The 17,773-nt window shown below is 45.5% G+C and overlaps 1 protein-coding gene across 1 annotated transcript in view; it reads right to left on the bottom strand.

The window, feature by feature from the left end:
- Positions 1-17,773, bottom strand: part of LOC123758071 (uncharacterized) — a 48,706-nt gene that overhangs the window by 5,173 nt on the left and 25,760 nt on the right. The window contains exons 2-10 of the mRNA XM_069339032.1: positions 13,510-15,011; positions 11,932-12,579; positions 10,258-10,397; positions 9,774-9,829; positions 9,395-9,441; positions 4,432-4,662; positions 1,661-2,866; positions 400-450; positions 58-123 (exon numbers count right to left, since the gene is read on the bottom strand). Of these exons, the coding sequence (XP_069195133.1) occupies positions 58-123; positions 400-450; positions 1,661-2,866; positions 4,432-4,662; positions 9,395-9,441; positions 9,774-9,829; positions 10,258-10,397; positions 11,932-12,579; positions 13,510-15,011 (3,947 nt within the window). The remainder of the gene's footprint in view (positions 1-57; positions 124-399; positions 451-1,660; positions 2,867-4,431; positions 4,663-9,394; positions 9,442-9,773; positions 9,830-10,257; positions 10,398-11,931; positions 12,580-13,509; positions 15,012-17,773) is intronic.

Consider the following 17,773-nt stretch of genomic DNA (forward strand, 5'->3'; position numbering starts at 1 on the left):
GAAGTTGGTACCTACTGTGAAGTGGAGGAAGAAGAGACGGGGGGGGGGGACGCTTACCTGTTGTTAGGAGGGCTGTAGAGCTGTTTGCTGTCCACTTGGCTTCTGACCTCCTGGTTGAAGCTCCTGGAGATCAAACCAAAGTATTATCAATACTCGCCGTTTTAGCGTTCTTTAGAATGTAGATTATTTACAAACTCTGTGACTACTCCATTTGCTTAGCGTTGATGATACGAATGAAAACACGCCTTTCATCACTATGAAAAGAATCATCTTTGTCTCTAACAAACTCTAAGTTACTAATGGAAGCTAAAGTAGGTTACTTCATTAGAGAAGAGTTACATGCATGACGTAGCCAAGTTAAATCCAGAACAGGTCCAGACTCAGATCATTAGTACTTACAGCTGGCCGGCCTGAGGGCTTGTGGGCACATCCGGTACCTTCTGGACGGAACTGTTGAAAGAACTTTATATTAATAATCCATACGCCTCCTCGTGCTGTAAGGTGTCTAAACACCTCCTAATTTTCCTGCCTTACCGACTAATCTGTTTCTTCTACATGAGACACTCATGTAGAGTGTCAATATATATTGTGCCTCATACGGCATCTATTGTTCATTTGCGGAGTTCAACTAAAGTGCCATAAATTGTAACTGTATATAGTGCCGGGTAGGCCTACCACTCGTTGTATCTACATAGAGCAGAGGATACCCTGCCTGGACCTGTGGTTCTGAACAACACACTGGAGTGACCCATTAGGTTCACTTCTAAAACAGTGTGACCTACAGGGTATATTACTACAGTGGTGTGCCCTTCGAGGCTCATCACTACAGTGGTGTGACCTACATGACAGATCTCTACAGTGGTGGGACCAAGGAAGGTAATCACTATAGTGGCATGTTAACTGACCAGTACAGTTGAATGATTGGTAGATCTGAACCCAACACTGATGTAACCTGAAGAACTGGCCGCTACTTAGCTGACCCCAAGCACTGACTAGGGCTATGACAGGGTTTCCATGCTCTACAATGGTATGGTTACTATACTCTGGCCTCACTCCCGTACAAAGAACAGCATCACACTAGGCTAATTCCTCCTACTAGTTTCGTTTCTGATAAGCAACACAGCCTATTAATGATCTATATATATATATATATATATATATATATATATATATATATATATATATATATATATATATATATATATATATATATATATATATATATATATATATATATATATATATAACTGAAAACTCACACCCCAGAAGTGACTCGAACCCATACTCCCAGGAGCAACGCAACTGGTATGTACAAGACGCCTTAATCCACTTGACCATCACGACCGGACATAATGAGGTGATAGCCGAGGCTATTTGAACCACCCCACCGCCGGCACTCGGATAGTAATCTTGGGCATAGCATTTTACCAAATCACCTCATTCTTTGGGGCACACGTGAGGAACACAAATGCGAACAATTTTGTTCGCATTTGTGTTATTTGTTCGCATATATATATATATATATATATATATATATATATATATATATATATATATATATATATATATATATATATATATATATATATATATATACACACACACGAGTGTGAGCCTAAACTGAGTATACAAAAAACATTCAATTCGTCATCACACTTACCTGATCGGCGTGTCGAGCTCTGGGTTTTGAGGGAAAGGCGGGAAGGTGGGGAAGGAAGAAGAGATGCGGGTGGAGTCTGCAAGTGGTATGGAACCCATGTCGGCTGTCTTTACCTGTGGCGAGGCTGCGGCCACGGGCACCCCTATGGCGTCCTGACTCCCTGCTGACGAGAAGGTAGCTTCAAGCAGGTCGGGTTGCAAGTCGGTGGAAAACTGAGGTACTGATTGACTCGATCCAGAGTCGACAAAATTCTGACTGACTAGATTTCCTTCTATTACAGAATTTGTGAACGATGAATCCGGAGAAAGCTGTTGTTGTGAAATATCATTATTATTTAACTGGATGCTATCAGAACTTTGAGAGTGTTGAGAAGAGGCAATATAAGACCTAACAAAGTTCCCTGGGACGGCAGAACTATCGTCTTGAGAGGAGCTCGAAGGGAACTGCTCCAAGTGTTGGGAGGGAACATTTGCGTTGGTCTGAATGGAAGCAATTGGCCCAATAACATTTGCTTCTAACACAGAACCACCGGACGAGGCTTCCTGGGAGATATCTCTTGGTGCATCCTTATTATTGAACTGAATATCTTCAGGAGACGGTGTTATAGGAGCGTGAGACGCAACTAAGTTGCCCTCCACCACAGAACCTCCGGACACTGAACCTTGAGAGTACTGAATATCTCCAGAACTTTGAGAATTATCCACTGGAGCAATGGAGGACGCAACTAGGTTTCCTGGAGCAATTGAACCTCCATTTTGTAATGATCCAGAAGACGATGCATGAGACAACTGCTGAGTTTCTCCAGACTGTGGCTGCCCGACGTTCTGAACATCAGGCTGTGACACAGACACACTCGAAAACTGACCCGATTGAGCAAAGTTGCCATCTAAAAAGCTCAAATTCTTTGCATCCGGTATGAACTGAGCGAGTTTGGCCTCTTTAATTGTATATCCCTGGGACTGTGAGCCTAAGGAATCATCCAGGTTCGTCCTCACATACCGAGGATTGTCAATACTAATCCCTACGAGCTCGCCATCAGAGATCTGCTGCTGCGACAACGCGGGAGCCTCTACCACCTGCAGACCACCGCCCTCACTCTGCGAGAAGCCTTGTTGGCCATAGGTTGGGGAGAGGCTGGAGTCGACGATCTGCGGGGCGTTGAAGTGGACGTCTCCAGTAACGCCAAGTTGATTCACCGTCAGTTGGCTGAGGAAGACACATGCAACAAGTCCATTATCATGCGTGTCAACTTTTGCCTCAACAAACCTCCCCCCACCACACAAACACACACACTTGTTTGCATCTACTCCCCGTCCAGACCACAAGCAACTCATCGGTATAGAGACCAACACGTGTTTATATATTTACACCTCTTACAACGAGTGGTTTTGTCGCCATTTTGTAACGGGTGCAGAAGAGACTATGTCTCAACCATTTTCTTTTTAGACTTGCATTAATGTTTCTCTTTTAGGTGTAATCAGATGAAATTTATTTATTATAAAAAAAACTCAATTATGAAATTTGTTAATATTCTGAAATATTAATCAAGAATATCCATAATGGTCCACCAGCAGAGTGTGTTTCTCAGGCAGGTATTTATATGTTCCCTGTTGACCGTCTTCGGCAGAGACTAGAGGAATACTTTAATGAAACTGTTTACATACAAATTCTAATTAACCTTGAACGATATATTTTTTGAACAAAGCGAAATGTCTTTTGGCATTTCCATTTATTATTCGCGCCTTACCTATCCCGGGGGCGGTGTTGGGGAAGGTTGTCGAAACACATAATAGGCTCAGGAACTGAACCCTAGAAGTCTCTTGGCCCAGAGTGTACGTGTTGTTCTGTTTATAAGTCAACAGAACTTGTTAGAAAGGATTTTACGAACATATTTTTTATTCTTTAAAATCTGTTAACGCTCAGTGCATTCACTGACAATCTCACGTAGGAGGGTGAGTCGGTTGCTCGTAGACCACAAACCCAGTCGACACTTGGGCGACACCTGGCCGACAAGGTGCAGTAGCCTGCATCTTGTCTCGTCTCGTTAGCCTTAATTAATGTTCCGGTCTTCGCCATGCTCTTTACGGAACTCTCCCTCAATAACCCATTGCCATTTGGCCGACCTGCTCTCAGGTGTTATTTCCTGTCTCACAAATGCAGCAAGTAAAGACATCGTGCAACAAATACATTACATTGTCATATGAATGTGTTACGTATACAGTCTTATGTATACAGGGGTGGTGTTAAATGGTGTCATGTATACAATGGTGTTAAGTTTGTTACGAGCCAAGATAATTACTTCCCCTCGTCAACTGAAGCTGTCCGATGTTTCCGGTATTCTTTACTTCAGTGTAATCTACTTGTGTTGTATGTTACAACACAAGTCTGTGTGTCCACACTGTACACTTGTGTGTGTGTCGACACACACAGTCTCTCAAGTGTTGAGAGCACTTCCCCATTGGACATGCTGAACACTGTATCAGGCATTAGATGTAAACTGTGAGGATGTCATTATCTCAGTGTTTCTGGAGCAAAATCTCTATTTGGAGAAATGGCGTTGAATGGGGTGAGCAGTGTGGGTGTCGGAGGGACAGATTTTGGGGTTGAACGCCGTTGGTTGTGTGTGTGAGATAGTTAGCATTAAAAAACAAATACTGTTCTATTGTTAGAAGAAAATGAGAGTTCGGTGGTTAAGGTCATTGCCATCGTGAGTTCTGTCTACTGAATGCATTTGTTAAGTGAGCGACGATACTCAAAGAAGCAAGACTTACCCCTGATCCACCACTGTCCCGGATGTAGACTGTCCAGCCACGCCTGGCGCAAAGGGATGTTGTGGTAATGAGTACACTTGAGGAATACTCTCGACGATCGACGCCCCTTGTGGCTGTTCATGTAAGGTGTTTATTTCAGGCCCTGAGTAGGACTGGGAAGGGGGCTGGAGGACCTGTCTCACATCAGCCGGGACTATGTAGCTCTGGGTAACATCCACAGGTCCTTGGCTGCTGTAGAAAATATATTTAGTTAATTATATATGTGTGGCGGAAATGTGAAACCCATTTTTAGTTATTTTAATTCGAGTTGCACAACTGTGAGAAAAATATTCATGCAAACCGTGTTATAGTCATTTATGGATGTGCTAAACTATTGCTACGGCAAGTAGCGCCTCGTGCATAAGTATGGGTGCTTGGAGATGCGAGTAGTGGCAAGACTAGTCTCTCAGACGCCGCCAACCTTCTGCTGATGCGATTTTGCTGACCGACAGGACTTAAGATGGACGCGATGGTGTTGGAGGCTTGAGGTAGAGGACTGGACTCGAGGTGTCCCTCTACCGTAGCCAGTTGCAGCTCCACCACAGTAGGCGCTGGGTAGAGCGGTAACGGTATGTACACCTCTGGAATGTAGGCAGGGCTACCAACTGGAGGCAAGAAATAGGTCAGGTTAATGACCGGGTGCGACAGTTGCGCACCTGGGGAGTTGTGGGAACTGAATGACCAGGGAGACGGAAATACCTCATTAAGGCCGCCGTTGACATGTCCTGATGCTGAACCTTCAGAGATACCAGCTAGCGTGTTGTCTTGTGATTTAAACTCTGAAAACTTCAAGTCATCTTGTGCAAAATCTTGAAGTTGACGAGTCTGCTGAACAACATATTGCTTGTCTGGATTCTTGAGAGACTGTAGGATATCGTTGTTAAAGTCCATATCTTGGCTTACAGCAAAACTATGAGGACCATCTATGGCTGCGTCGGGCGTGACTACGTATGGACCTGGATCCACAATAATTTCTATGTTCATATTTATTGCCGGTGGCATATGGAGAAGTTGATACGGAAAACTGGGAAAAGAAGGACTATGGTCAGGCAGGATGGAGAGGGAATCCTCACTGAGGATACCACTCAGTACACCTCCTGTGCTTGTTGATGAAGTCTGCGCGTTCTCGTCATTAGAGGTGAATGAAAAATCATTAGTTTGTTCAGTGAGTTGAGAAATTGGTTGCCGCTCCAAAACTGTGTTGTCAAATATAAGGACGTTTGGAGCAGAGGTTGTCAGGGGTTGAGTTTTTAACTGAAATGGAATTGTAGTTGCTGGTTGATAAGTTGGATAAGAGACAGAAGGTGAAGGGAAGGTCGCGGGAGACGACGGACCTTCCCTAAATGACTGACTTGAGAATGTATTTGTCTTTTCTTTGTTAGAACTGGGCAAGCTAATAGCTTCTTGAATGCTTGTAGGAGCCACTGGAGTCAGAGGAAAAGGTGTAGAATAGTCAAAATTTAAACGATTCTCCACGACATTGTTTTCCGAAGACTGGGCGACAAGACGAGAAAGAGCAAAAAGTTGCATTGCTCCTGGGACGTAGGGAGGAATATTTTGCTTGTGTGTGTTCTCAGGGGCAGTAGACGGGAAGTCTGGGGTAGGAGGAGGACTTTGCTCTCGAAGACCCACAGGGATGAATGGGGTAAAGTCTAGATTTCGAAAGTCTTCGGTTATGTCAAGAAGCGGGAGAGATACGGAGCCAAGAACAGATGACGACTGATAATTGTTCTGTGGCTTCTGAGAGGGAATATTGTCACAGGATTTCTGGTGTCCGGCAATGACAGCAGTCAGGACGCTTCGCCGGGACTCTACAAAATCACCAGTTGAAGATTCTGAATCATGTGCTGAAAAAATAAATCTCTGCTCTTCTCTGACGGTGTTTGGGATATCTAAGCTACTAGAACTAAAGTTATCGTTCTGGTCAACTGTTACTAAGTCACCAAGTGTTTCAGTGTTCCGTAATGTAGGAGGTACATTTGTATTGTCCCAAATTATGTTAGCATTGTACCCACGGGCTGGGGTCTCGTAGATGACTGTGAAGGGAGCGCCGCTAGTAATGGTCACAACACTGGGATCAAAGCTGTAAGAGTTCTTTGAAGACACGACGTTGTTTTGATCGACAAGGCCAAGTAACTGGCCTTCAGTAGTTTTGTGAGAGTGTTCCGACAAGTTAACAGAGTTAATGTAGCTGTTAAGAGGGACATTACTTTCCCCTGGCTCCGTAATGATTAGATTGCCTCTAGGTACTCTCTGTGTTCCACTGAAGTTAGCAGAAGAAAAGTGCGAACTGATGATATCGCCGCGTACTTCAGAGTCTAGGAAAGTCTCAATATTATCTCCAGAAATATTATCGTCACTGATCAAGATCGTGTTGCCAGGCGCCTGTAGGTCGCTAGACGAGTCCTGGTTGTTGTTAAGCAACACCGTTGATGTAGTGTGTTGCGGGTCTTCCTCGAGGACAAAGATAGGCGTGATGGGTGGAAGCGAGGAGCCTCGCTGGCCGCTGGAAGGGGTTGGGGTCAGCGGCGAAGTCACAATACTGGTGCTAGTTAAGCGGCCATTACCGCCTAGTTCTATATGGACTCTGTAGGTTACCAGGGATGTTAGTTAGGCAGATTAGTACGTCATCAACTAGCCAAAGATATTTCATATTGAACTTAGCAAATATTGTTATACTTTTTATAATATAGCAAATATCTTTGACTAATTTTGAATGTTAGATGTTTGGTTTAAATTGAATATCATAATTAGTGGCGCTTAAGTTGTTAATGATTAGAGTTTTGTTTTTAAGCGTTAGTATTAGAGCAAGCAGGTTAGTAAGCGTTTTATTTATTATTAGTACCAAAAACCTATTTAATAGCCAGCACTCTTAAAAGTGTTAGAACATATTAAGAAAATAAACTTAGAACATAAGTTAGAAAATATTAGAACATATTCATACATGATAAACCACATATACAACCATCCTCCAGAATGTATAGTCCTTCATAGTTACTATGGGTGGAACGTAAATTAACTTTTTATACAAAAGTTCTTAAGTGTTACCTAACCTGTCCTAGGCCTAACCTGTCTGGTTTCCAGACAGGTTACCAGACACTCCAGAGCGACGACCAGAGCGCAACTCCATAGTCTCCTGAGACTGATGGATGCCCACTACTATGCGCTATGAACGGCAAAGAAAAGTGTTTGGTTGTTGCCTTCTTTCTCTGTTTCTCTACAAAATACTAGAACAAAACTTGGGCTTTTTCCATGAAACAGTACATCTTTGCACATTCATCCCACAGTAGCTATAAGTACTATCATTTTGGGATGACAGTTTGTTATATATACATGTGCGATTGTGTGTGCATGTATTCACCTAGTTGTGCTTGCGGGGGTTGAGCTCTGCTCTTTCGGCCCGCCTCTCAACTGTCAACCAATCAACTGTAACTAACTACTAACTAATGTTCCCCCCCCCACACACACACACACCCAGGAAGCAGCTCCGTAATAGCTGTCTAACTCCCAGGTACCTATTTACTGCTACGTAACAGGGTCATTAGGGTGAAAAAGAAAATTTGCCCATTTGTTTCTACCTGGTCCGGGAATCGAACCCGGGCCACAGAATTAGGAGTTCTGCGCGCACGCGCGCGCGCGCGCGTGTGTGTGTGTGTGTGTGTGTGTGTGTGTGTGTGTGTGTGTGTGTGTGTGTGTGTGTGTGTGTGTGTGTGTGTGTGTGTGTGTGTGTGGAGGGGGGGGGTCATCCTCCTGTTTAGGGAGTACTTACAGTAGCGATGAGAACCATCGTACAAATATTGACGTAAAAGGCAATTAGAAAGTAGAAATCGGTACTACTGAATTTGGACAAACCGGAAAAGTTGTTGTACTGATGTTGCAAAGAAAACTTGACCTAACCTAACCTTCCTAGGCCTAATGCACGCATATATGAGGCCTAATATAGTGCATATATGCGTTATACTAGGCCTAGGAATAATTTAGTTTGTGTTTTAGCTAAATTTTTTTCAGACTCAGTAAAGTGAATAGTACCAAATTCTACCATATAACTGTCCATTACGTCCATGTATGTACGATTGTTCACATTGTTACAAAAAAGTAGTATCAAATAGTAAAAGTAGTATCAAGTAGTATCACTCACACCACATAGTTGGTGTGAGTGTGCGTGTACCAGAAGTAATCCTTAGCATGTAAGGAGTCAGCTGGTGGAGTGTGAGCACCGGTCCGTGTGTCAGACCATCAAGGTCCTCCTCCCCGCGGCCCTGCGCACCCTGACCCGGGAACACAGCCAACCTGCTCTTCCTCCTCCTGGTGGCCGTAGTGGTCACCAAGCTCTTCCCCGTCCTGGTGGCCGTAGTGGTCACCAGGCTCTTCCCCCTACAATCTTGATGAGCTAGTTACAAAATTCAATATAAGTCATCACATCAACAATGGGTTCGAGATCGACCTCAAGTTCAGTCCCTGAGCCCATTATGTGCCTCTGTAACCCTTTCCACTACCGCCCACAAGATGGGTATGGGGTGCATAATAAATGAACTAAACTAACTAACTAGCTCTTCCTCCTCCTGGTGGCCGTAGTAGTCACGAGTTATGATATATTGACCGCGTTTCCCGGATGGTTACCCGCCGGTAATCTTGATAAAGGCAACACAAGTGCCACGAGTATTGTCGTGAACAAAGAATGTAGTGAGCGGGGAGGCGCTCTCAGGGCTGTGATCAGCCTGTAGCAAGTTATCCAGTGTCTCCAGAAGGGCGAGACTGGTCTCTCTAAGACACGCAGCAGGGGACTCATATCAACACACATCACTCTACGTGTTAAGTTAGTGAAGGGGAAGAAAGGAGAGAAGGAAGGAGAGAAGGAAGAGGGGTTAAGAGAATGATAGGTGGACGATTTGAGAGGGGTACTAGAAGTGAGGTGGGTACTCACCCGTCCAGGATGGTGGCTGGTGCTGGAGACTCCGGCGCTGGAAGTGCCTGTAACATGCCGCCACACATTATACAAACTATGAATTATATCGTGTTTTAGAATTATTATTATTTGGATTTGTCTTAGGCTAGGGCGAAGGGTGAGAGGTAGACCCCTTCTTTATTTTAACAACGAAGCTCAACTTTAAGGATTTACATATTATAACAATGTTTTTTTTTTCAAAATTTGAGATTAAGAAATAATAATAATAAATGTTATGAAACTGTAAACATTGTCAAGAGGACAATATAACAATCAGCGTCTATGTGATCCTGGCTCTAACTTGCTCTCAAGACTCTAAGGACTTGATAATGAACCTCTCGAATCTTCGTGTACTTACAATTGACTGTAACACTTCAACGTGATTATCGACGAGAAGATCTTGTGAGCCGATACCTGATGAACGAAGATAAGTATTAATAATGACACAAAAATTACACAGAAGAGGTTCAACTAACCAAGAAAAAACTATTGACGATTCGGTGAATCTGTCAACTATTATATAGTCAATTTTAAAGACAATGTAATTTGTTTTGGGTAAATGTATACACGACCTTTAACAGTTTTCGTAAGAAATCATTTAAACTGATATAGTACAGTACCCATTATCTGGCACCTGGATTAAACTGCCAAAGAATATATTTGACAAAAAGATGAAATTATCTTGTCTCTGCTCATGATTTTGATATCCACTAATATTCAGCGTAAGCTTTTAGCACAAAAATTAAACCCACAATACGAAACATAACTGGTGGCGTGTCAGACAAACATAGAGGGTCAGGAGGGAGTGAGAGATGTAAACAAACATGGCGTCTCCAACTCACTCTCGCCCTCAGAAGAGATGAAGGTGGGCTCAGCGGCGATGATGGTGGGTTGTTGGCTGTGGGAGGTGGGCTGGCCCTGGCCCGAGGCGCCGTAAGACAATGTTTCCTGGTGCTCCACCAGGCGGGGGTCTCTACCGGACCTGTGGGACGCGAGGTTTGGAGCTCTTAGTTTTGGTCATTTGGAGTCATATTGAGAGTAGCGATAAGAATCATATTAAGAGTAGTGTTGGAGGAGCCATGATGCCTATGTAAGGATACACTAACACAAAAGCTTTATCATCACCCTTCCATGCCTGAAAATGTAAGAGTATTGACCCTTTTTTCCAAAATAGGCACGATAGATTACCCCATTCCCCCTCTCTGCACCACAGACAATGTTAGTTGTCCTAGCCTATCTTCCCCCCCCCCTCCCCCCTCCCTCTCCCCACACAGGCATATGTGGGTGAATAGCAATGTATATGAGCCCCACACGGGGAAATACAGATAATGGGTCCGAGATATTGACCAACCGGTGACTTGCAGTCGAGCAGGAGTTATGACCCAGTGTGATTCGTTTATTAAGTGAGAATAGTTCGCAAATTAGGTCAATAATAAGAAATTGCAATACGAACCCCATACAATTAAAACCGTACTATTACTAATATAAATATATTAACCTGAGCCTCCCGGATGTGAACCAATAAACATAACGACAACATTACACCTGCACAATAACATCACAGGAGCGAGGTATATCTCTGGGAAAATCTTTGGAGCAACGTAGATGCATCGAGCTCAGGCCCCACCAAGAGAGGCAACCCCGCTATACCCCTTCAACGAGTTAGGGTTTTGGGGGTGGGGATGGGGGAGTTTACACCATGACTAAATCTAGGGGAGATATACTCCTCTTCTTGGTTTATATATATATATATATATATATATATATATATGTCGTACCTAGTAGCCAGAACTCACTTCTCAGCCTACTATGCAAGGCCCGATTTGCCTAATAAGCCAAGTTTTCATGAATTAATGTTTTTTCGTCTACCTAACCTACCTAACCTAACCTAACCTAGCTTTTTTTGGCTACCTAACCTAACCTTACCTATATATATAGGTTAGGTTAGGTTAGGTAGGGTTGGTTAGGTTCGGTCATATATCTACGTTAATTTTAACTCCAATAAAAAAAAATTGACCTCATACATAGTGAAAAGGGTAGCTTTATCATTTCATAAGAAAAAAATTATAGTAAATATATTAATTCAGGAAAACTTGGCTTATTAGGCAAATCGGGCCTTGAATAGTAGGCTGAGAAGTGAGTTCTGGCTACTAGGTACGACATATATATATATATATATATATATATATATATATATATATATATATATATATATATATATACATATATATATATATATATATAATGTCTAACACCTTTATGTAAATGCTTCAGAAATGGATCATATGGATGCGTTTCCAGTTATACTGTTTATATAACGGCCTAGTTATTATTTACACGTTAGAACCTGTTGGAAGATAAACGTCTCCAAGTTTTATTATTATTACTATACGTTTCAAGCGCTTACAGTCCAAAATAGTTATGCCTGAGAACATGTCAGAGGAACACTGATTATAAACTGATTAACGTCATGAAGAGAGCCTCGTGATCTTGCAACTGTGGGAATATATACTTACGATTCACTTTCGGAGATAAAGATTGGCTTGACTTCGACTATCTGTGCTCCGCTCTGCAATCCCTGCGACGGCAGCAAGTTGACTTGAGCACCCACATCGTAGTTAGAGCTGATTGGGTTGGATTCTACGATGTGTGACCCGCTCTGCAACCCTTGGGGTGCTAGCAAGTTGCTTTCGGCACTTACACCCAAGTTGGAGATGATTGGTTTACCTTCGACTATCTGTCCTCCGTTCTGGAATCCTTGCGAAGTCAGCAAGTTGACTTGAGCACCCACATCGTAGTTAGAGCTGATTGGGTTGGATTCTACGATGTGTGGCCCGCTCTGCAACCCTTGGGTTGCTAGCAAGCTGCTTTCGGCACTTACACCCAAGTTGGAGATAATTGGGTTGGCTTTGACGATCTGTGCTCCGCTCTGCAAACCTTGCGAAGTCAGCAAGTTGACTTGAGCACCCACATCGTAGTTAGAGCTGATTGGGTTGGATTCTACGATGTGTGGCCCGCTCTGCAACCCTTGGGTTGCTAGCAAGCTGCTTTCGGCACTTACACCCAAGTTGGAGATGATTGGGTTGGCTTTGACGATCTGCGCTCCACTCTGCAGCCCTTGGGTGGGCAGCAAGTCGGATTGAGCTCTCCCATCGAAGTTAGAGCTGCGACGGAAGAAAACGGGGTAACCTTACAAGAGTACAGCAGTGATTAAGATCGTAATACTTTATATATTCCTAGTCAATACTGGGAGCAGGGAAGCTTAATGATGATGGAGTGAGTGGTACAGTTGTGTGAGAGTGGTACAGTTGTGTGAGAGTGGTACAGTTGTGTGAGAGTGGTACAGTTGTGTGAGAGTGGTACAGTTGTGTGAGAGTGGTACAGTTGTGTGAGGGGGGGGGGGTACACTTATTAGATAGTGGTAAGGGTGCAACAATTATGTGGTGATGGTACGAGTGTGAAAGAGAGAGGTACAATTGTAAGTAGGTAGTACAATGAAGGGTTGGTGGTGGTGGTGCAATAATGGGTGAGCGGTACAATTATAATTAGTTGTGGGTGGTGCAACGAGTGAAGGGTTGCATAGTGATAATACGCTAGTAGATGATACAGTAGCAAATAGTGACCGAGTGATATAATGACAGTTAAGTGGTACGACGATGGACGAGTACTGTAATACAATGACGGGCGGCCGTTGTATTACATAACGATGATTCCATAATGAAGGTCACTGTGAGTGGTAATTAGTGAGGGTGTATAATAATGGGTGGATGGTAGCGTTACAATGATTGAAGAATGGGAGAGTGGGGTGGATGTGAGGGTGGATGATGAGTGGAACAGAAAGTCAGCGAGCACCTCCAATATTTCATCAGGTTTATCACTATACTCGCTCCTAGCCACCTAGCAGCTGGCAATTGCAAAAAAAAAGGACTAGATCACAATGGCTTCGTAGGGCAACTTGAGTCTAATGGGAAGCTGTTAAAATCAGTTAAATATAGCTAATAATAATGTTATAACAGTTATGTTCACGTGTTATTCGAGAACCAACAACCCGTGACAGAAACTGAAAACGTGAATTGCATCTTAAATATACTCACCCAGGAGGGTAGACGGGAACAGGGGCGGGAGACCCATGATCGGGGAATGGGTTAACGATGGCGGGTGCTACTGGAGCTGCCACCTGCATGGGTATCCACGGAGCGTTGTCGCACGCGGTGCAGTCGGGCTTGGTGGGCAGGCGACGGCCAAAGTTGGCCCCGCTAGCGGCGGAGGCGAGTGTTGGGGGTATGTAGCTGCCTGCAAGAGTACCGGCGGAGGCGGCAATGGGGCCAGGAAGAGGCCCAAGAGGTACCGGAGGGGGTATATACTGGTCAGCTGGAGCATCCGCTAGAGGGAGGACGTACTGGTTGGTGGGGAGGGGCGCTGGAAGGGGTGAGTTGTTTCCAGTGGGCGCCAGCTGGAATAGTGGTGGAGGAGGGATGTACTGGTCGTTTGGCGCAGGTACTGGAGCAGGAGGAGGAGGGACATACTGGTTGGTTGGAGAGTTTGCCAGGGGAAGTGGAGGTGGGGCGAACAGTCCTGGCTGAGGGTGTTGCTTTTGTTGGGGACCAAGAGGTGGGCTGTAGCTTTCTGGTGGAGGAGGACCAAGAGGAGGAAGAGGTGGGCCGTAATTGTCTTGAGGTGGAGGTGGGCCATAATTGTCTTGAGGTGGAGGTGGAGGAGGTGGGCCATAATTGTCTTGAGGTGGAGGTGGGCCGTAATTGTCTTGAGGTGGAGGTGGAGGTGGGCCATAATTATCTTGAGGTGGAGGTGGAGGAGGTGGGCCATAATTGTCTTGAGGTGGTGGAGGTGGGCCATAATTGTCTTGAGGTGGAGGTGGAGGTGGGCCATAATTATCTTGAGGTGGAGGTGGAGGAGGTGGGCCATAATTATCTTGAGGTGGAGGTGGGCCATAATTATCTTGAGGTGGAGGTGGAGGAGGTGGGCCATAGTTACCTGTAGGTTGGGAGATGATTATATCACCGCTCTTGGGATGACCGTAATCTGTGGGAGGAGCTTTAGGTGCACCGTAGGTAGGCTGTGGTGGTGGAGGTGGTGGACCGTAGCTGGGTTTGGGAGGCGGGCCATAGCTAGGTTTGGGAGGAGGAGGAGGAGGCGGGCCATAGCTAGGTTTAGGAGGCGGGCCATAGCTAGGTTTAGGAGGCGGGCCATAGCTAGGCTTGGGAGGCGGGCCATAGCTAGGCTTGGGAGGAGGAGGAGGAGGCGGGCCATAGCTAGGTTTAGGAGGCGGGCCATAGCTAGGCTTGGGAGGCGGGCCATAAACAAGAATTGGCTGAGGTGCGTAATCTTGTTCAGGTTCTTTGTCCCCTCCTTTACCCTTGCCGAAGCTGAAGAGATCCTTGAAGCCTCCAAATATATCGAAATCGAACAGCCCCTTGTCCTTGCCCTTGCCTTTGGAGGAGGACTGTGGAGGTGGAGGGGGTGGAGGAGGCGGATGAGGAGCAGCGTAGACAGCGGGCGGGTAGGACCTCTCCTGGACGCTGTGAGCAGCAGTGACGGACAGTCCACTGACGACCATCGCCACCACCATCGTCGCCACCTGCCGGCACACACACACACACATTACCAACAGTTACATGTTAGAATAAAGATTCTTCACAGTCGCGTCATCAACAGTTAACAGTGACTCGGCTACTGAGACAATGATTATCTAACTACGCAATAGCACGTAATCAAAACAAAGTAATCCATTGGTGGTAAATTGCCAGGTCCGTGGGCAAGATTGATAAGAATTTTAAGTCACGATTCGGAAGAATCTGAGCAGTCAACAAGGCTTCAGCTCTTGGGAAACTGTGGTGACCTGCCCACTATCACTGTGGTGATAGTGGGCAAGATAGTGGGTGGAAACTGTGGTGACCTGCCCACTATCACCCCCAGCTGTCTTACAGAATAATGTATGCAATATTACCACCTGTTTGATTAAGGAAGTTTACACTCAGTATCACGCCTTGACCCTGATGAACAGTTAACTTCATTGTCTGTGGAGACGTGATCTTGTGGAGACCGTGATGCTGGAGGAGTATTATGGGATTTTACACTTGTTACGCTCTTACTGCATCACCGCGACCATGTCGTTCCTGCCGCACTCTTACGCGTCTTGGTCCCTATCACACTGGCACGACATGACCCCGTCACTGGAATGACATGACCCCCAACGCTTGTGCTCCCAAAATACGATAATATTACTGAACCACGACCTTCCGCAATATAGACAAGAATACAAGACAAAGGCATCGGCTGAGAGCGACGCCGTAGAAACGACGTACCGGCGTGCTGGGTCCAGGCCCCGTACTGACGCCCCGTACTGGCGCCCCGGGGACCACAGCCACCACCGCCCCCGCCGCTGGACAGCCTATTAACACTCAACACTTACTGCGTACGTTGAGGTTATCCTCATTTTAGTCGATTAATATTTGTGCTGTACAGTGCAAATTTTCTCACTTGGCGAATGAAATAACGTAAATAATAGCAATAATTTATAACATATAGATATTTACACAAGTGCAAGAGTCACTCATTCGAATCACAACCGACCGATTCGAATACCTAGCAGCAAATAGGTACCCGGGAGTTAGTCGACTGTTGTGGGTTGTAGCCTGGGGAAGGGAAGACGTTGGCAAGGACCCTCGATAACCCTAACGGGCTTCCTGTCCCCGATAATGGGAAGCACAGTACGCGAAGCTTATGCATCCTAGCGGGTGTTGAGGAAGCTTGCACGTCCTACACACACACTTTCTAACGCTGTAATTATTAGAAAGTTATGATTTTTGTTTTGTTAGCAATTAGACCCCGCCGGAGGAGAGCTTCATGGCTCGGACACTCACACTCAATTTGCTTGAGTTTCTCCAACACTGTATATGTGTGTGTGTGTGTGTGTGGGAGCTGTGTTGGAGCGTGAGTTCCGGCGGCTCCTTCTCGTGTCCAGTGATCACTGCTATGACTCTCCTACCCACTGTGGCAGCTCTCCCATGACCGTAACCCTGTGTTACCCTGTGAAGGCACTTTCCCCTGTCAGGCGCTTCTGCCTCCCACTGCACTCACTTGCAGAGCTTGACAGGCAGCGGGAGGAGTTTGACCAAGCTTGACTGGAAAGAGGTGTTAGCGAAGACGCGTTCCAGAGCTTGATAGGAATGGGATGGAAGAATATTGTGGAGAGTGACAGGACGCGGAAGACGTATGGAAGAGACATTATGGAGCGGGGAAATGTAGGCAGCAAGGTGTGTAGATGAGTCTGGTGGGCAGTTATCACAGATAATGGTTCATGATGAATTTAGACATAATTTATATTGTACACGAGTGTAAATTGTGATACAGACGAACCTTATTCATCTCAATATGTCTTAAGGCCCCCCTGAGAAGAGGAAGAGTGTGAAGGACCTCAACACATCCGTTCTTGAGTCTTCATGACCAATGGTAAGAGTGTGGGGGTATGGGGTGAGAAGCCCATGGCGTGGGGGGCCCCACTGGTCGTACTCTCCCCCACACACCCTCCCACACCCTCCCACACCTACCTGGATTAACACCTCGCACTATAACTTCCACTCCATACCACCTAATCTCTCCCTGTTTCCACTTCCCTCTCACCTATTGTGCACCCTTTTCTTTACATGAATCAAATCGAATTAATGGCAATTGAGTAGACCCCTTCCGCCTCCCCTCCCCCCCCATCCCCCGCTGGGAGACTACTCCCCCCACTGGAAAACGACCCCCCCCCCCATCCCTGCACCCCACAACGCTTCTTGAGCTAATATAGTTTCTCGTAATCATATATAATTCCATTTAACATTAGTTTGTGAAAGTTGCTAGTGCTCAAGGGACCCCAGCCGCAGTGGATGAGGCCATAAGTACTGGAGGAACAGTTATCAGTACTCTTGGGGGGAACTTAAGCACTCTGACTATTGTTAAGAGTCCCCGGAAACCCAGTGACACAGGTACTGGAAGTCAAGTGACACAGGAAGGATAAAGGTACTGGAAGCCAGGTAAGGCGGAAACCGGGTCTGGGAACCTGTGGGAAGAGAGTCGAGGGAAAGTGAAGACGCTCTCAGTCTTGCGTCACTCACACACACACAAATGTATATATTGGTTCGTGTCACGCCTGCGTACCCTTGACTGTCCACAACCATCCGGACGCACCACCAGGCATCCCTCTACCCTCCAACGACGACCCATCACCCAACCTTCCACCAATCCATTCAATTCCTTCCAGAGCAACTAGAGCCGGGGTTTATCTAACATATATATGCCTAAGAAACTTATAGTAATGTAATGTAACAATGACCGCGTAATGTAACCGAGAAGAGG

Source organism: Procambarus clarkii, chromosome 40 (genome assembly GCF_040958095.1).
Source record: "Procambarus clarkii isolate CNS0578487 chromosome 40, FALCON_Pclarkii_2.0, whole genome shotgun sequence".
Taxonomy (NCBI): domain Eukaryota; kingdom Metazoa; phylum Arthropoda; class Malacostraca; order Decapoda; family Cambaridae; genus Procambarus; species Procambarus clarkii.